This window comes from Lontra canadensis, unplaced genomic scaffold (genome assembly GCF_010015895.1).
Source record: "Lontra canadensis isolate GAN:19392208 unplaced genomic scaffold, GSC_riverotter_1.0 scaffold3, whole genome shotgun sequence".
Lineage (NCBI taxonomy): Eukaryota > Metazoa > Chordata > Mammalia > Carnivora > Mustelidae > Lontra > Lontra canadensis.
In genome coordinates, this window is record NW_022630997.1 from 31746364 (window position 1) to 31766151 (window position 19788).

At 57.3% G+C, this 19788-nt stretch overlaps 1 protein-coding gene across 9 annotated transcripts in view; it reads right to left on the reverse strand.

The window, feature by feature from the left end:
* Positions 1-19717, reverse strand: part of LDB3 (LIM domain binding 3) — a 59439-nt gene extending 39722 nt beyond the window's left edge. For 4 of the 9 annotated variants that reach the window (XM_032838366.1, XM_032838344.1, XM_032838360.1 and 1 more), the window contains exons 1-6: positions 17847-17973; positions 17639-17754; positions 8784-8935; positions 8174-8249; positions 2733-2755; positions 1467-1670 (exon numbers count right to left, since the gene is read on the reverse strand). In XM_032838366.1, the coding sequence (XP_032694257.1) occupies positions 1467-1670; positions 2733-2755; positions 8174-8249; positions 8784-8935; positions 17639-17731 (548 nt within the window). In that variant the 5' untranslated portion in view covers positions 17732-17754; positions 17847-17973. Of the gene's footprint in view, positions 1-1466; positions 1671-2732; positions 2756-6506; positions 6872-8173; positions 8250-8783; positions 8936-17638; positions 17755-17846; positions 17974-19662 lie in introns of those variants that run through there. The other 5 variants (XM_032838354.1, XM_032838317.1, XM_032838383.1 and 2 more) reach the window with 4 other exon arrangements.
* Positions 19718-19788: the final 71 nt, after the last annotated feature.

Below are 19788 nucleotides of genomic sequence, written 5' to 3' on the forward strand. Positions count from 1 at the left end.
TCCCTCTGGCAACCTTACCGCTCTTAAGGGCACACCAAGGACACACAGGCAAACAAATGTTAACAGGAAATCCCTGTTAGCTTTTTGGCTTAGTCAGGCAGCCTTGTTTTTGTGGGTACACATGAGCAAATGGTTGTGTTTTGAAACTTACGTGGTCATATTTTCTGCTTTGAATGGTGGGATTAAAGAAATAACATTCTCCAGAGTTCTGCAAAGAGCTACAGCTCAGAACCTGGTGGGTTTGAGACTCAGGGCTCCAGGGCAAGCAAACTCTGCCCCCTGGTGGCCCAAGGAAGCACTGTGAGCGGAAGAGGAGAGGGGAAGTCCGCACACCTTTCCATCCTTTGTCCCCTGGAGCCTCCCCCTTGTAACTACAGGTACCGTCATGGCCACCAGGGCTGAGTTCTGCAAAGGCCAAACACTATCAGAGTTATCTGGGACTTTTTAACCCTTTTATCTCTCTTACAAACATGTTTTTCCTAGCTTCGGAAAAAAAAAAAATACAACCATTGTTTTAAGATTTCTTGCCTTGAGTTGCTTAAGGTCCTGACTTGGGGATAAGATGTTGCCCAAAGAGATAACCAGTCAATTCTGAAAGTTAACAATGATATTCTCAAGTAGAAAACAATACAAGTGTTTGTGTGAGAGAGAAGGACTGAAAGATAGAGACAGATAGAAAGAGACAGAGACGGAGAGACACATACAGGGAGAGAGAGATACAGAGAGACTACGAGAGACAGAGAAAGCAAGAGGGAGTGAGGTCCCTATTACTGTTTGCACTATTAGCGTTTTTTTCCCACAAATGATTCCCAGCCAACTCTTTCCCTATATAACACTCGAGTTCCTCAACCATTGCTAACAGGCAAATTCTAAGAACCAAGGATGCCTTAAATCTCATTGCCCTGAGACTGGGCTTCCCTGAGTCCTGGGTGCTTCCAAGGCTCTGCCGTGGGCTGACTACAACCAGTACCTCAGATGATTTGTCCAGAGGCCCCTTCCCAAACAAGAAACCTGGTCATCCATTTGAATTGCTCTCATCATTGAAAGAAAGCAACAACTTCCCCCAAAGAATGGCTTAGTCTATGAGAAGACTGGTTTATCCAGATGTGACCCAGGATTCCGGATGTTTCTTTCTAAACTGACCCCCTTGCGGAGCCCGGGGGGAAAATGCAGAAGCTGTGAGAAGCACTTGGAGCAAGCACCATATTCGTCGATTCTCCACCCTTCTCCTAAAGCTGAGACTGATTCTGAAGAGAGAATATGGTGTTCTGGAAGGCCTGGCAAAAGTTCCCCTCCAACAGCCATGGCCCTAGAGGCTCAAGGTGAGGGAGGAAAGCTGGTCTCGATGCCCAAAGTCTCTGATGGCACCAAGCAGCCTGGTGCTGTTGGCCTCCACTGGTGAGGAGGCCCAGCCAGTGGTGGAGGCGATGACCGATGAGCAATGGCGGAGGAGGGGAGGCGCTTACCCACTGAAGTCACTGCCCTGGGCCTGGGCCTGCCCAGCAATGGCGTCCATAATGGCGTCCTGGGAGTACATGCTGATGGGTGTGTTGTACTGCGCATGGATGATGGTGGCCTTGCCGCCCAGCCCCTTCACCTCAATGGGCTTGTGGGTGGACAGGGCAGAGTCCTTCAGGGCGCTGGGGTTGAACCGTTCCTGGTAGTCGGCGCTGGGGGTGGGCAGCAGGGAGAGCAGAGGAGGAAGAGGAAGGGAGGCGGAAGGAGAAAAGGCAACAGGTGGTGTTACACAGGGGGTCAAGGTGAGGGCTGGTGGTGGAGAGACCTCCCAAGGCCTGATCCCAGATAGGTCCCCCAAGTCCCCTGAACTATGGACAGCGGGGTCTGGTAGAGAAAACCCTAGCACCCTCCCCAGAGCCCTTCGTGGCAGGTTTCTTGCCCACTCTGGCAATGCCAGAACCTGGGAAGCCTCTGCTCACCTGAGCTACATCTCAGGGTCAGCAGGGGCTGCCAGGCATTGAAAGCTCTCTCACCTCACCAGCAAGGAAACAGAGACAAAGAGGGTTGGGGGTCGGGGACAGGAGCTGGGCCACACGTGAGAAGCAACGGCAGCCCAAGCAGGGTCCAGAATGACCGAAAGGCAAAAAGCAGCCCCACCGGGCACGCATAGGGGTTCTGAGCAAAGTTCCTCCACGACGGGGCTCATCCTGCTGGCCATGCCCTCCGTGGCCCAGGGCTCTGCTCCTCCAGATGATCCAGGGCACGTGTTTCTTCCTCGGAGCAGGACCCGGGCTGCTCAGTCCCCCTCAAGTCCAGCTGGCTGTGCGGCCACCAGTCTCTGCCCATCAGGGCGCTCCCCTCCAACAGATGAGTGCACTCCCCGGGCCCAGAAGGTCAAGCGCAGCCCTTCGGAGCGGTCCCAGAAATGTCTTCAGGCTCACGTGGAACCCAGCAGGAGCGCGGCACACACTCCACCACGGTCCCCCCCCGCCCCCCAGAGCCAGCCTGCTGGTCTGAAGCAGCCACCACAGGAAAGGGCGAAGGGAAAGGGCACATCTGACAGAGCCCTGGCACCCCTCCCCAGTGCCTTTCCTCCATACTTGCAGCTCCACTCACATGCAGGCTCGCTCCGGGACACGAATGCACGCCCACTCACACATGCACACGCACGTACACGTGCCGACGCAGGCGCACGCTGTCCAGACCCACAGACACTCGGACGCATGCTGGGATGTGCACACGAGCGCACACACATGCTTTCCTTTGATACTAACTTGGCTGGAGAGTTGGCTACCACCTGGGGAGGAGAGAAAGAGCAAAGAAGACAGGGCTATCAGAGTGTGGTCCTGCCAGGGGCTCTGAGCGCTGGGACCATACTCAGATTGGCCCTCATGGAGGCTGCTCCAGCTCTGACAGGCGCTGGGGGAGGAGTCCCGAGGAGAGGGGCAGGGCTCCAAGTCAGAGTCACAGCCTCTGAGTTTGGGTCAAAGGTGCTGACAGTGGTGCTTCCCTCTCAGTAGGTCCACAGTCCCTGAAGCTTTGCCAGGAATAAGGGTTTTCTAGCCCATCTTCATGGGTACCACATACTGCCTGGCTGGAGACCCCAAGACAGGAAGATGGAGAGGGAGACGGGACCAGCTGCGGCTGCTATGGGCCAAGCCCAGGCTATAGGAGCCTCCTAGCTAGTCAGCCATTCTGGACTTATCCTTGTGTAATTGGCAGTGGTGCTGGGGGGTGCAGACGGGTTACCCACAGTCTCCCAGATGTACTCTCCCTCCCAGAGCAGGTGCAGGCAGCCCTGACCACTACTTCTGGGGCACAGGGGTGCAGTCCCCTGTGACTGTCCCTAAAGGCCCTGTGGATGGTCAGTGAAGCAGGATGGAGGAAGGCGGAGGCTCAGGAGAAGGTCCAAGGGGTATTGCAGGAAAGAGCCTAGCCAAGGCAACCCAACTCAGACCCAAGAGGGACCCTGCCCTCGCTTTTGTCTAGAGCGAGCCTCCTGGAGCATCATCTCTTTGGGGGAGGCATTGCCTGCATTAGGTTTCCTTAAATGCAAATCCCTTGCAGGGCAGACCGGGGCAACACCAATGGCCTTGTCAGAAACCTGAGGGAAAAGAGCACAGGTGGCATCCCTGCCCCCGTCGCAGACTGGACCACTCGGGGCTCTGGCTGGGAGATCCTGGGCCCCAACTAGCCTGACCCTGGTCATCCCTTGGCCAGACCAAAGCTAGGGGGCCCTCTAGCTGCACGCCTTACAGTCTTGGAGCTGATAAAATTCCCTCTGTCCTCTAGGCTCAAATAGCTCCAAGTGGAGCTATATTAGGAAAGATCTTCCATCCCTTCTCCATTTCTGGCCAGTGCTGACAGCTGCAGGGTCAGCTCTTGCCCTGACCAGCCCAATGTCCCCTACAGAGGGCAGTGGGGTGGGGAGGGAGAGTGCCGGCCTCTGCTCTTCCCTGTCCCAGCACCCGGCAGCCGGCACCGTCTTTGGCATTGACTCCTGCTCCATGCCTAGCTCCCACCTGAAGACTTGGAGGCTGAGTGGCTCGCAGCAGACAGCTCAGAGAGGAGCCAGCACCAGGTCTTGGGGAGAATCAGTCAAGATCCATCCAGAGGCCCATGCACCGAATGCCCTGAGGGGTACTGCCCTGCCCTGCCAGCTTGCGGCAGATGGAGAGGGACTGCTGCCATGCTCTGGCCTGCGGACCTCGCACCCTGTTTGTTCTCGCCAGTCCTCCCCAGAGGATTCAAGCTGCCGAAGACTCACATTGCAAGCTGCCTGGAGAGGAGGAGAAGGAACTTCCTTTTGGAGCCAGGTGGGACAGAGTTTAAATCCTTACTCTGAATCTTCCTAGCGCTGTGACTCTGGGCAGTTCCCCACCAGTCTCAGCCTCAGTCCCTCATTCACAAAATCGAGATGGTGGCGGCCACTGCGCAGACAGGTTGTGCACACTAAACAGAATCCTGAGCGTAAAGCCCTTGTCATGACTTACGTGTGCAATGGATGGGATGTGGGGATTAGCAGTTACCAGCCCTGTCACCTTCCAGCACATAGGCACATAGCAAAGCTGGTAGCCTCAGCCCATCAGAAGCTGCCTGGGCTAGCCCAGGTCAGAGGCTCCTGCTTCCAGCATCGCCCGGGGACCACAGCATAGCCTTTACTGTGGATGAATGGAGAGATGTACTCCTTCCACTAGCCTGTCTACCCTTAGAGAAGCTGTTGGACCCTGCTGCTCTGAGTGTCAAGTAATAAGTTAACACTTGTTGGCTTCTGAGAAGGCCCTGCATCAGAGGGAAGGCACCCCTGGAGTCATGAGAAGCTGGGATGGGGCTGGCCCTTGACTTTTCTAGCCAGGTTGTGAGGTCCCTATCACCATGTAGGGAGGAGTCAGGCTGACCCAGGTACCAGCCCTGTGTGCCCCTGTGCTTATTAGCTGTGTGTGACCTTGAGCAAATCACTCACTCTGAGCTTCTACTTCCCAGCTAGGAAATGGGGGAAATGATGCTCACCTCTGAAGTTGCTGAGAGCTGAAGTTAAATAAAGCACATGGACTGTGAGTTGGCCCCAAGTCTAGACTGAGGGCTCACAAGGGGACATATTACTGTCACTGTAGGTGGGCTTCATGGAGGTCCCTGTCTCTCAGATTTCCCTGCCAGGGGCCAGTTCCTGAGAGCACCAGAAAGAGCTACCAACCCATCCAAGGTGGAAGGAGGCCATTTCTGCTCTGTCATTCCTTGAGGTTTTTTGGAAGAAGCTCCTTGCTGGAAAAAGCCCAGGGTTTATGGTTCTAACGCCTTGGTCTGAGGAGGCTGGGGTCCAGGTGCTCAGGCTGTGGAGTGCTCAAGGCCAGCTTCAGCCAGGATCCCAGAAAGAGCTGAGGGATATGGGGAAGCTGGGGATCGGCAAGGGAACAGTGAACTAGTGGGGCACAGGTACCTTCTGTGGCAAGGGCAAAGGAAGGGCATGGGCGGGGCCCGACTGACCCAGGTTCTGATTCTAACTCCTGGGAGCATCTACTGTGTGACTTCAGGTAGCACAAGGCAAGTGTGCCGGCACGGAGTTCAGGGCTGTGCAACGTGTGTCCTCTTTCCATCCTGCCAGCAATTCTGAGATATGGACAGTCTCACACCCAGGTACAGAGGAGGAGCGATGAACCCCTAACCACTGGGCCATAATGGCCTTGACTCAGCCTGCTCCACCTCTAGAGCACATGAAGATAATTATACCGATTGTAGCTGAGAAGTTAGAATAAGATACAAGCAGGAAGGGCTTAGAAGCTAGCACGTGCTCGGCTTGGGGGCTCCCTCCCCTCAGCCCCTCCACGATGCGCACCCTGGTTGCAGGTTCTCTTAGCTCCTGTGCTCACAGAGTCCCACCAGCTGGTGCTCAGCGGGTTGTGGGGGTGGCAGGCTACCGTTCTCCTACACACCCTCTTTGTCCTCGGTTCTTCCTTGCCTCATTCTATCTAGGCTCAGTTCTACAAGCCCATGACACTCACCCCATTCCTGAATCTTTCTGCACCCAGCTCAGTCGCTCCCACCTACAGGCAGTCTTCCCAGATCACTCCCAGCCCCCAGAGAACTTACCCTCCTACCTTTCTATTTCTTCCCTGCTCCTGCCTCAGGGCTCCTCCAGGGCAGGGACCTTTGTCCCAGGGTTCCTTGAGGCAGCAGGCTTCATCTTGTTGGGGGGGGTGGATGTGGCAAGGTGTTGCTGGTGTGGACGTTTTGGGAGTCAGTATCTCTTGCATTCAGACCTCACTTAGCCACTTAGCAGCGGGACAGCTGGACCTCGACTAAACCTCTGAGCCTCAGTTTCCCCCTCTGCAGGATCCAACACGTCACCCCAGCTTGTGGAAAATAATGAGGAGTCTGGCTCCTGACAAAAATACCGGCCAGGTCATTACTTGTATGGCTCCAGGCTTGTGCCACCGCGTGGGCCGACTGAAGCCAGCTCCTTGCTCTGACTGCCTGGCCGAGCCTCCATGAGCACTGAGGACCCCGGTGGCCCCAGACCACCAGCAGAGAGCGGCGCACCTGTTACCTACCCTCCTGGGAGTCCAGCACCTGAGGCCTTCCCTCGGAGGCTCATCTGATACATCTGAGCCATCTCCCTCAGGGTCTCTGCTGAGTACAGGCCAATGGGGTTGTTATACTGCCTTGGCTGGCTTGAGCCCTGCAGGGCTTTCGGGCTGAGTGAGTCCAGGGCTCCCTCCAGGCTGGTTTTGGCCCCTGGGCTGCCCCGCGGAGGGCCGGGCTCAGAGGCCTCCGTGTGTGAGGAGAAGACGGAGGTCTGGGAGAAGGAGCTAAAGGTGTGCCTGAGCTCCGGGGTGCCTGGGGTGCCCAGACTCGCCCTCGCCTCAGGGTTGGGGCTGAGTGCCGCTGGGCTGCCGTTCGTGTCCCGAGCGGGGTCCTGGCCCAGAGCAGCGCCATGCAGGGGAGAGAGAAGAGAGCGGTTAGAGGCCATACGGGTCCCAGCGCTTCCGCAAGGACCTGAAACACAGGTGTTAGTGTGAGCGCCCAGCAGCCTGCCCCCCCCCCGCTGCGACCACGCAGAGCTCGGGAGGGGACACAACGGACACCTGCAAGAGAAAGGTTTTGTCGAGGAGAGGGAGGGAGGCGCCCATCCCTGGCCCTGAGGCCCACATCCTCCTGACCAAAGTGCCAGCCCCACACAAAAAGCCAAGCCAAGCCAGCCCATCTGCAGGGCTGCGGGAAAGGGGACATGGGCCTCAGGGAGTTGGGGAGAGCCCCCTCCATCCTTTCTCTGCTTCCCATTGCCCTGAGTGGAAGCCCCTAGTTGGCACAGCCTGGCCTCCTGCTCTACCAACCCCATACTGAGATGCCTCCACATGGCCAGCCAGAGGACCCCACCCTGAGCTGGCAGTGGTCAGGCAAAGTAGAAATGCAAGAGGGAAAACTGGGACACTGCGGGGCTGACAACTTGTTCCCACAGTCTGCCTGTGCAGCTTCTCCTAAGCAGCCCTCTGCTCCCTTCCCCCATCTGTCACCCACCCCAAGCCCCTGTCAGCCTCTTCATATCAGAATGAGGTCATGCAGGAGGCAGGGAGTGGGCCCTGCAGGAGGGGTGTGGTGGGCCTTCCATGCTTCAGGTCAAGTCCTTTTGGCACACAGGGTTGAGCTGCTTCAAGGGAGCACTGAGGGGGTGGCAGGCAAGGTGATGAGATATGCCTGCCTTGGGCTTGCTGCCTGACTACAATCAGTACCTCTGAGGGGGCTGTTGGGACATGCAGTCGGGAGGGGCAGTGGAAAATGGAGGGAGAGACCCTATGTCAGGGATAAACTCTGAGGACCAGCAGGCCCCCTCCCTCCATGCCTGGGCTGGCTGCTCAAACCAGGGTCTCTGGCTTTCATGCCCCAGTGACCCCCTCCCAGTACCCTCAGGCTCCTTGTCCCCACCTAGCTGGGAGGAAGATCCCTCTCCTAAAAACACCATGGCCTAGGCTGGTTTCCCAGCAGCCTAGCCATGAGGTCCTAGGACCAGCACCCAGGCAGACACCCCACACTTGGTACTGCATGGGGGCTGGAACACCTCTTCTTGGGGGCCTGCCCCCACTCCCTCACGCTCAGCCATAGCTGGGACAGGAGATGGCTAATCCTACTACTCTGTCCGGTTTGGGCCAACCAAGGGCCAGGCAGGCAGACCAGGGGCCACCCCATAGGAACCATCGCTGAGAGTGGAGTCAGCACCTACCTTCTGGTGGGGGATCACCGGCAGAGGGGACTGGACCGGGGGTGCTGTTGTGGAGATGGGGATGGGGCGTTTTGACCTGGAAGAAACCAGAAAGGGGTCCAAGTGAAGACAATTGCCACTAAAACAGGAGGTCCTGCCAGGGCAGGGCTGGAGATAGAGAACATCAGAGACCCGGGTCATTGGGTGACAGCTTCAGGTCCACTGTCCTCCCCATGGACTGGGTGACTCCAGGAAGGCACTGGGCCTGACCAGGATGAGGAAGTCATGGCCCTTGGACACTTTGCTCCCATGGGCCTCTGTTAGGTCCTTGGGAGGCTATCTGGGGCAAAGAGAAGGCAGGGAAGACCTGGCTTTCAGCCCAACTCCCCACGCACTGACTGGCAGCTCTGTGACCTCCCCGACCCCCCAAGGCTTATCCATAAAGTGAGGCACAGACGTGTCAGGTGTTTGATGGCTCGGCCCTGTCCTCCTCCTGGTCCAGAGGCCCTCCTTACTTTCCTGTGTGATCCTGTGGCACAGGCTGGGCCCACATGACTGCTGCCGGACCCCTTCTCTTGGGCCCTTGATGCCCACATCCCTCTAGCCCCTGCTCTGGAGAGCTCCCACCTACTTCTGCAGCGTGAGACTCAGGTTGTAGCTAGCAGACTTGATCTTGTTCTGAGCTTCCAGGTGGGTCATGGTGTCTGTGTTGACTCCATCGATGGCCACCACGAGGTCACCCTGGCTGAGCTGGGACTGGGCGGCCTTGCTCCCCGGTGTGATCTGAGAGAATGACAGATGTGGGGGGGCAGTGAGCATACAAAGGGTGGACCCGAGGTTGGGCCGTTCTTGAGGAAGAGTCACCTGGGATCATCCAGGAGAGGCCTGCCATTTCCTCTTTCATTCACTATGAGCAGCACCCGCAGCTCCCCAAGCCCGATGCCTCCTCCTGGCACACCATCACCCCTCTGCCTAGCGTTCTGTATCTGAATGTGACCCAGAGCCCAGCCCTGGCTAGGGGAATGTGGATGGAAGCAATACCTGCCACTTCCAGGCCTACCCCTAGCCACCATCCTTGCCATCCTGCACTCTTTCTGCTTCTTAGCTGACTAGATGCAGAGGACCCAGAAGAGGACAGCTGAGCCACCAATGGAAGGACCCGAATCCTCGACTCACTGCTTGGAGGAGAGAGGATTAAGAAGTACTGCATCTGATGTTGCACGAGGGAGAAGTAAGCTTCTGCTATGCTAGGCCATTGAGACTTCGGGGCTGTCTGTTACACCAATTAGCCTACTATAATGGCTGCACCCCCAAAACCCATGGGGCACTTTCTGGGCTCCAGGAGGGAGGGTATATGCACGAGTTAAGACTCAGCACCACCATAGAGACTCTGCCAGGCTAGTAGCCAGAACAGATGAGCCCTCAGGGGAGCACCCCAGGGCAAGTGCCTAGGGCTATCATGGCAGGGAGGCAGAGAGCTGTGGAAGCAAGGTCCGCTGGGGCATGGGGCAAGGCTCAGCACTATGTGGCTGGCTTCAGACTTCCAGAAGAGGAGATGCAGGTGTGGGGACCAGATCCCAAATCCTGCATACTAATGACATCACAGAATGTTAGAGTCTGGGGCCCCCTATCCCCAGGGTGATCACACAGAATGCTATAGACACCACACGTCAAGAATATCTCCTGTCATGTCAAGGCCACACTCCCAGGGACATTACATGCAATGTCAGGATGGCTCAGACCCACTCTCAGTGACATCATGCACAACGTCAAATTCCTCAGGCCTGGCCCTCCGTAATAGCATGCCCCCCACCAGCCCAAAGATGTCACTTGAAACGCAAAATTCTGGAGGACCTAGATGATATCACTTATGATAACTTGATGGCTGGCCCCTCGGGACATCACATGGAATGTGAGGAAGCTCCAGTTCCAAAGATGCCTCATGGAATGTCACCGAGACTGGCTTTACACCCCCATGTCACAACACGAAATACCATACTCTACCCCCTGCAGATAACACAAAGAATGACTTGACCCCCATGACATCATGTGGAAGGCCCCCTGTGACATCATGTAGAATGACGTACAGGGCTCGCCCCAGTGACATCACAGGAAAGAGGAGGCTCTGGGAGCCAGCCCCCACCAAGCTGTAACTAGAGGATGTCCCTTGGCTTTTGTTCCCCAACATGCCCACCAGCCAGCTTTCCTGGCTTCTCTGGGCACATCTCAGTCACCTTCCTGTCTACAACCCAGGGACAAGGCTGGCTTCTAATGCTGGCAGAAGCCGTTTTCTGGCCCTGGCCTGGGGGACCATCCTAGAAGGAGTCCAAAGAGGACCTAGGGAAAGTCTCCTATCCTGGTTGCCAGGCCCTGGGCTCCCAGACATGGACGGAAGCCTCCTACCACACCCTTCATGAGGAATCTTCCACCAAACCAGGGCCACCTGTGGTCACCAGGCTCTAGTCCCTGGTGGGCTCTACAGGCCAGGCCGAAAACTGCCTGTGCAAACCCAGGGACAGCAGCAAGAGCAGAGGAGTCCTCAAGGAGGAAGTGCCCTGTTAGCCCTGGGGACTGCGCTAGCTTTGCCAACACCGAGTAGCCTCCACTCACCCATGAATCCAGAGAGACCTGGCAGGGACAGTAGAGAAACCACCCGATAGATTGCCAGGAAACCAAAGTCCAGCCCACTTTCCTGGCTCCAACAGGGGTATCTTAGAAATACTTGGGCTGGGGCGCCTGGGTGGCTCAGTGGGTTGAGCATCTGCCTTCGGCTCAGGTCATGATCTTAGGGTTCTGGGATCGAACCCCATGTTGGGCTCCCCACTCTCCTTCTTCCCCTCCTCCTGCTCATGAGCACACATACTCTCTCTCTAATAAATAAATAAAATCTTTTAAAAAAAATAATTACTTGGGCCTTCTCAAAATGCACATCCCTTATCCCCAAATTCTTGGCCTCAGGGAGCCTCTACTAATGACAGGAGTGTTGTTTCCTTTTATTTTAAGAGTTGAACAAAGGGTAAAACAACAACAACAACAACAACAAGACAAAAAACCCAGAGAAAAACAAAGCACTTTCTGGGCCAAGAGGGGACTTCTGAGGGCAAGCTGAGCTGTGAGCTGGGCCTGTCTGCAGAAAACCGGCTTTCCCTACTCCTCCTGGTTTCACGTTCAGGCCTATGCTACTCCCAGCATTTTCTGATATATATCTTCAAATAGAGAAAGCAGACAGAATTCTACAGGGAGCATCCCCACACCCACCACTGAGCTTCTACCTTCACACGGTTCAGCTTTCTGTGTCACATGTCTAGCCTCTCCGTATGGTAATCCATCTTAGTTTGGAAGCTTTTCAGAGAAAATAGCAGATACCAATATGCTTCCATTCAGGGTGAATTGTGCAATGCCTCTGCGGTCCTCGTGAGCCACCCACAGGGCTCCCCCACAGTAGGACACTCCCACACAAGGGGTCCCATACAGTAGAACACCCCACGCCAGGGCTTCCCCATACCAGGACTCTCCCAGATGCTTCTCACCATCTACAGACAGCATAATGAGCTCCCAAGTATGGCAACCACAGACCCCAGATAGAAGGGCAGGCCTTCTGCCTGCAGAGGTGAAGCCTGCCAGCCAGGACTGGAGCTGTGTCCAGAAGATCATGGATGTCAGTGTGAGCAAGGACGCCAGAATGACATCCAAGAGCTGCTGGGGCCAGATCAGCTAGGGCAAGGTGTAGGACTATTGGGAATGCCCTCTCTTTGGAGCTGCCCTGGGGACATCTGTCTCCCTTAATCGCGGGCTAACACCGTATCTTTCCATGGGGTCTCCTGCCTTCCCCTTGCCTGGCTCCACCTCATTCTCAGTATAGATTGGGTGATCCTGGTTCCCTGGGAAATGCCCAGCCTCCCCAGGGCCTGGTTAGCAACCGAGCTCCCCCAGGAGAGTGCCAAGCTAGCTCCTGCCAGGCCTGGCGCCTCTCTCCCCACACCTGTGTCTGCTCATCAGGGCTCAGCTGGCCTGGCTTTTAGCTGCCCTGAGCAGTGCCCATGACCTCTGAGACTGGGGGTGGGTGGAGGTGGGTGGAGGGTACTGTAATTCTCTTCTGGAAGGGTGCTCTTTGGCTCTGTCCAAGTCTCCTAAGAGGAGCCAGGGACCCTAAGGAGGTTGCCCACTGCTCGGTCCAAGGGCCATCAGATCCCCACCCTCTTCTCAGAAGCAGCCTGCCCTGCAGGAGGGTGAGGCCACCTGGGGACCCCTGCCCAAAGCCCAGGACTCGGGAAGAGTGCAGTGCAGGTGTGGTATACCCATGTGTCTCTTGCCTGACTCTCTGCTTCTCTCTGTGTTCCTTGTCCCACAGAGGACCCAAAACCACTAAATCCTTGGAGGATTTTTTTCTTTGAAGTCTTTATATCCTCTTTTGAGCATCTGAAAACCTCTTCATAACAACAGTTCATTCCCACTTCACTTTTCATTCTTCTCCGACCACCAGCCACCTCTCAACTCAGAGCCCAGGTGTGGGCAGAGCTCCAGGAGCATGGTCTGGTCTCAAAAGCTCCTGAGGTCCCTGGGGGCCAAAACTGCCACCAGGCTCACGAGAGCCCTTCCTCCTTGTTGGGCTGTGGTTTTGGGTCCGTGAGAAGGGACACCAGGCCAGCAGGTGCCAGGGAGCAGCCATGGCCTCTGTGACTGTTGGGTGACTTGTAGGGAGACAATAAAGCAAAGAGCACAGACTTGGTCCAAGCCAGACCTGAGGGTACAGGGCAGCCTCTACACTCTCTGGGTAAAGTTAGCAGCAATGCCTTTCGCACACGATCGCTGGGAGGATTACATGTTTAAATAGGTTATCCCATAAGGAGGTGCAGAGCTGAGAAAGCCTCAGGGAAGTTCCCAGTGGAGGAGAGACAGGGGCTGGCCTCCAGCCCTGCCCCCGGAGGGCTCCACAGGGGAGGAGACTGGGCAGCTGTACCCTGGCTCCACTGGGAAACAAGATCTGGGGCTGGAAGGAAGCGGGGTGTGGGGGGCCAGCCTCAACTGACCGGTCCTAAGCCAGCATCGGTCCCTAGAGGGGCCTGAGCATCAGCTGGAAGAGACAGAAGTCCTGACCAGGGTCCCATGGAAGGAAGGCACTGGTCAGGGCTCAGGTGCACATAGGATCCTATTTCCCCAGCTCCCTGGTGGCAGGGGGGGTGATTGGGCTCTGCAAAGGCTCCCAGCCCTCACTCTCGGTGCTCCAAACCAGACAGGTCCCTTGCCTTCCTTCCTTTCTAGAGCTGCCAGCGTAGGTGTAGCAGGGGCTTGGGGGGCAAGGGTAGGTGGTAGATGCAGTGAACCATGCAACTTCCAGCATCTCCTCCCAAACCGCCTAGACTGACCACCCCAGCAGACTTCCCATGGAACCCTAAGTGCATTTAACATGATGTGATTAAATTACCATCACTCCATGCTCTGCTCCCTGCCCATCTGGCCTCCCCTGGGGCATTGCTCCATCCCTCATCCTTTCACTGGAAACTTCTGTCTCCCCATGGCCCCACTCCCCAGTTCCACCCTGGCTAATAAACAAGCCAGAGTCTTGGCTATACACAAAGAGCCTCTCCTTGCCCAGAGGATTTTTAGGGCAGTGAAAATATTTTCTATGATGTGATATTGTGGATCTAAGTTATTCTATGTTGGCCCAAACCCACAGATTGAACAACACTGAGAGTCAACCCAGATGTAAACAATGGAGTCAGGGACAGCTCTGAGCACCTGGGAGGGAAGCAGGCAGGGCTAATGCCTGGCCTGGGAACCTCCAAGAATGCATTTCCCAGCTGGGGGCCTCTGTCCGGTTATCTTCCCCATTCGCTCATCTGGGAAGGCCCCGGCCAGCCCCACAGCAGTCCTCCGGAGGCTTGCCTGACCTTCAGTGTGGCTATAAACAGCTCAGCCTGTCAGCACTGCTAGGCGCTGCCTAAGAAACAGCACTAAGGCCTCAAAATTCCAGGAATGGCCAGCACAGTTAACCCAGAATAGTCTCGGCCTGTCCCCCTCCCCCTCCCAGGGGACCCTCTGTCCTCTGCGTCCCCACCGTAACTAGGAGATCTGACAAATACTGGAACAAAAAAAAAAAAAGCAAAGAAGCAAAAGCTTCTGGGCTGGTGCCCCAGGAGAGCCTACAAGGCCAGACGAATAAGGCCTTAAGGGACAGAGGCCTTGGAGCAGAGAGAGAGGCATCCGGCATGCCCACCCCACCCCACCCCACCCTGGGGGCCGGGCTCGGGCTCCACCGCTCCCCCATCCTCACCACCACCTCAGCAGAACAACAGGTCCACAGCACTTTCCCAGTGCTTGTTAGAAAGCACTCAGCCATGCACACTCCCATTTCACAGATGAGACAACCAGGCTGAGCAGGAGAACCGACAACTTGGCTCCAAAGGCAACACAACTGGGAGCAACAGAGCCAGACAAAAGCACACACTTCTTCCATAAAGTCAAGGGCTGCAACATGCACCAAGGACAAGGCCCCAGACCATGGCCCCAGCCTCTTGACCTAGCTTGGACAGGGGCAGGCCCAGCCTTTGGAGCCGTGGCTGCTCCCATCCCTCCCCCACTTCCTGGAGAATTGGCTAGGGCTGGGAGGGGGGCGGTGGGAGGGGAGCTCATGTTGCAGGCCCAGCCACACCTGTCCCGGATAAATAAAGGCATTTCCCCTCCACCCTCCCACTTTCCCTCCTGAGCCCACTTCTCTGTGGGTCCTGGAGGAGACCCACTGAAAGGAGGCCGTGGGTGGCTGTTATCTGCCCAGGGTTGATTCTGGCAGGTGGGCGGGGCAGGGGCAGAGTAGGGTGGAGACTGGAGCTACCACTGCCTGAGGGGGGGCAGCCTTCTTACAGGAGGAACGGCAGCTGCATCTCCAGCTGACAAGGGACAGGCTCCATTCAGTCCTCTTCTGCTAATCCCCAGCCCAAGGGTGGAGGGCAAGCCAGGGAGATAGGGGTTACTGAGGTCACCGGAGCTCCCGAGCAAATCTGAGCCTCAGCTTGGCTGACACTGAGGTGAGATGGTAATCCCAGAGCCGCCGCCCCCACCTCTCTCAGGTGCCCAGGGGTGTCGGCCCTGCTGAGAGTGAGCAGGCCCTACCTTCATTACCCCCACCCCCCACCCCACAACCCTTTGCTGCCACTGGCCCGTTCCAAAGGCTCAGGCCAGGATGCCAAAGCATCCCACGGAGGGAGAAGTTCCTGCTGCAGAAGGGCCTTGAGAGCCCCAGCAGGAAACACCACAGCCCCCGTGGGAGTGTCCTGGGCCTGAGCTGGGGATGCCGCAGCCCAGGGCATCAGTGGCCCCGCAGAGGAGTTTGTGGAGAGGTTCTGAACCCTGGGGAGGACCGAGCGCCCAGCTCAGCTCGTTCCATTGCCTTGATGATTTGGGGCACGCCTCTGAAGGAAGCCGAGAGGCCATTATCCCTGGCCCCCGATACCCTGCTGGAGTTGGGGGTTCTATTTATAAAGGTCCCCGTAGTCATTGGTTCCATTACCTCCCAATATAACCTTTCCATGCGGTGGGGACATTCTTCCTGCTGTCTAGCTTAAGGCCTCTGTGCTGCAATATAAGCCCTGGGCTGGCCAAGGCCAGGTGGTACATAGATCTGGGGTGAGGTCATTGGCTATCCTGGGTGCCCCTGAGCCAGGAGGCTAATTTCCACCCACCAGCATGAGGCCTTGAGGACTGTAAGGACGGGGGGAGATGTGGGCTCAGTCCCAGGCATGGGAGGCCTGTGGACCCATGACGGTAAAGGTGGATAGCCCTGCGACCATGCAGGTGGGGAACTGTGCAGGGTCCTGGAGGGAGGGGGCCACATCCACGCATTTGATCCCACATGGCAGCATGTCATCAGGCAGGGCGTGCAAGGCTCTGGGTGTCCTCCTAGCATTACGCACCGGGGCCTCTGGGACAGTGGGTCTGGAGGGATGGAGACTCAGGTTAGATGAGCCAGACCTTCAGTGAGATCAACGTGGTCCTCTCCCTGGACTCGAGCCAGGCCAGTGCCTGCCCCCCCGGGGGTCATGTCCTCTACAGCTGTTATGAGGCTCCTCTGGCACTCCTGAGGGGGGCTTCTCCTTCTCAGGTTTCCCCCAAGGGCCCACTTCAGGTTCCACAACCGGAACTGCCCCTCCATGGGGGCATTGGCTCCCTGTCCTCTCTGCCAAGCACCTCTAGGCCTTCCCTGTACCCACCTGAGGGCCCCCTTGCCCACCCCCATGTTCCTGCCCCCTACCCCCCAGGCCCATGGCAAATCTCTTCGGCCCTGAGGAAGAAACTGCCTCCCTGTCCCCAGGTGGGCAGGGTCCAGACTCCCTGGGCCATCCATCCCCCCAAACCCCCAACCAGTGACTGCCTGGAGCCCCAGGCTGCCCCCTCGTGCCCACACCAGCGGTGTGGGGAGCTCAGCCTCAGCCTGACCCCCTAAACCAGGCTCGGCTTATCTTGCTCCTCCCACACCTCACAGTCCGCCCTGAGCCCTGAGGTCTTCACCCTAGCTCTGCCAGACTTGCTGGGGAGTCCCTTGACAAGTGTTACCTGAGTGCCTACCATGTTCTAGACATAGGGAGGGGTGGGGGGGGGGGGACCCAGTGGTGGTTAAGACAAAGCTTCCTCTCAAGTGCATCTAGCTTATCGCCTCTCTGGACTTGAGTGTGTCTGGCTGGGCAATAGAGTTACTCAGACAATCTCCAGGGATCTGGGACATCGCCAGCAGGCTGTTCCCTGATCACAGACCCTGCAGAACATATGGGCCATTTCCCCAGGTGAGCATGGGGAAGAAGATGTCAGACAGTCAGAGCAGCTGTGGCCATGGCCGAATGGGTTGGGTCCCTTCGAGGGGAGGGAGGAAGCTGTCAGGAGATCCCCAGCAGGCCCAGGAAAGGGGAGGGGGTATGGAGGCGAGGCTGTTACCTTGCACCTGGGATGGAGTGGATATTGGAGCCCAGTCATCAGCCCAGCCCAGCCTTGAGCCCCAACAGCAGGACTGCTGAAGTCCTCGGTCTGTCCATCTATCCAGCTGCCGGCCTGTCACCTGCACTCTCCATGCTAGGAGTGCCCTCTTCCCAAAGCAGCAGCCCACTTCCATGGAGATGCTCCAGGCTTAGGGGCACCCTGGGTTCCCCCTCCCCGGAGAAGGGCTTAAGAAGGCATTAACTATACTCAGTCCACCAGCCTGCCTACCCAGCAAACTTGGCATTTCCTTCTTGGCTCAAGACACTCACTACTTGCCCATGTTTCACACTCACGACAGGTCAGTGAACTCAGGCGGACAACAGCTGTGGCTGAAACCAGGGGTCTGTGGCTGGCAGCATCCAGTTGGAGCCAGTCCCAGTCCCCAGACTGGGGACGGGGCATGCTCTGCTTTCCAAGAGCCTCAGACAGGACAGCGCAGGGATGGAGGGATGCACACACCTGCCTGTGGGCGCGTCCTGCCCCTGCGGGCACCAGGCTGTGTGGGCAGCACACACTCACCCGGGAGATAGTGAGAGGCATGTTGAAGTCCTTGCCTCCCTGGAGACGAAAGCCCCAGGGCCCGGGCCCGGTCAGGGTCACGCTGTAAGACATGCTGGTGCTGACAGCGGCAGTCTCTGTGAACAAGAGAAGAGAGGGGTGAGAGGGCCCTCACGCACCCACCTCCCTGGCCTATACCTGGACCCCAACCCCCGACCCCCAGCCTTGCCTGCTCTGTCCCTTGCTGTCTGGCCAGGCTGGTGGAGCTCCTGAGAGGCTCCTAAGAATAGCTGGGAACGAATGCCATCGACACTGATATCTGCCCTCGGCTGCTCCCATAAATGGACTGTAACCCTACACTCTGCCCGCCCGCAGCCTCCCACTGTGACTCACACGGCTAATATTGCCCCCGGGGAGGGCTGTCCAGCACCCAGCACCCCCCAGGGCACAGGATGGGGGACTGGCCAGATTAGCGATAATGCTCTCTCCTCCTTGCTCTCCTCTCCTTGCTCCCTCTGCCCTTTCGGGCCCAGATGTGTGTTCTCTCTGCCCAGCTCAGCCCACACCCCTTCACCCAGAAGACTGTGGCTGAGCTCCTCTGGGCAGGGGCTTTGCAATTTGCTGTCTTCTTGCTCTGGGCTCCCCGGTGAGGACCTGATATTGTAGCTTACCCAGAAGGAAGCCTGGGATGGAGCTGAGCCTCCGGCTGGTCTGGACAGAGCTTCTGCTCAGGAGACTAGCAATTGGCCCAGGGTTGTCCAGTTGTAAAAATCATCCTAATAACAACAGGAGCTCTGGGCATGCCCGAGCTCAGCATCGGGTCCCTCAAGCCATTATCCCATCAGATCCTGAGAGGCTGCCACCTCAGCCTGCAGCAACCAGGGCTCAGAGAGGTTAAGTGACTTCTCCAAGGTCCCACAGGAATGAACCCAGGCTACGCTGGAGCACCTCAATGGTGCTCATTCCCATTAGACTCGTGCCAGATAATGGGTTCCCAGTGGCTGCAGACACCTCGCAATGCCCAGACCAGGCATGGGAGTGAGGGGTGAAGGGTCCTGGCCTAGTGTCCGAGAGGAGGTCTGAGGCAGGCCCACACCCTCCAGACCCTCTAGGGGCCTGGAGGTTATTCCTGGCTCTCCTGGCTCATTTGTGCCCTTGGAAAACTTGACAGCAGCATGGAAAGCTCCAGCTGCCAATGTTGCATGCCAGATCCCCGTGCCCTTTGCACTGGAATGGCAGGGGGCAGGGAGGAGGGGAGGAGATGCCATTTGCTCAGCTGCTGGGATATGGGGCCAGAAGGCAGAAGGACGGGGTTGTGCGTGCGGTTTGTTCAGCTTGTAACACAGAGACAGGGTGTTCTGGGTGGGGGCCTGGGAGCCTAGGCCCCTCAGGACTCCAGCCAGTGTGGTCTTAGGGCCAAGATACCTCCAGAAGTCCTTCCTCAGAAGAGACCGCAGGCCCTATGTGGCCTGGAGTTACTTCAAGGCCATCCTGACTCTGGCTGGGGAAACTGAGGCTCACGGAAGCTGCTCTTTGGCCCTCTAGGAAGGCTCTAGCCTAAGCTGGGCCCTGAGGACTCAGTGCAGGCCTGGGTGTGAGTAATTTCCCAGCTGCCAGGACCGCCACCTAATACCGTGGGCCTGGCCCGTGCAGCATGCACGGTAGGAACCCCCCATCACAGGAGCGTTTGGTAACTTGTCTAAGTTCACATAGAAATCCAGAGAAAGAAGTCAAGGAGGGACCTGTATACTTTCACCCACTCTACCGCCTCTTCTCCTGTGTATCACATAGCCCAGTCTGTCCCCGCTGCCTGGGCCTGGCCCAGAAAGCTGACCACTCATGGCCAGCACCCCATCCTCCTCTATACTAGCCCCTGCCCCACCCCTATACCCCATCCCATCCCTCCCAACCTCCGGTTTTACCCACTTTCCTGGGAGGGGTCTGTCCTGCCAAGCTGGAGAGGGCCCAACAGCAAATATGGTCAATGTGGGGAGAGAGAGGAGCAGATCCCGCAGAGGGAGGGGAAGCCCCGGGCTAGGCAGTACCTGGAGCTGCAGGCTCTCTCTCTGGACTCTGGCACCCACACTGCCTGATGCTGCCTCTAGGATGGGGGAGGCGGGTGTAGGATGCTCTTAAAGGGAAAGGCCAGCCTCCTTCCATCTGCCTCCCCT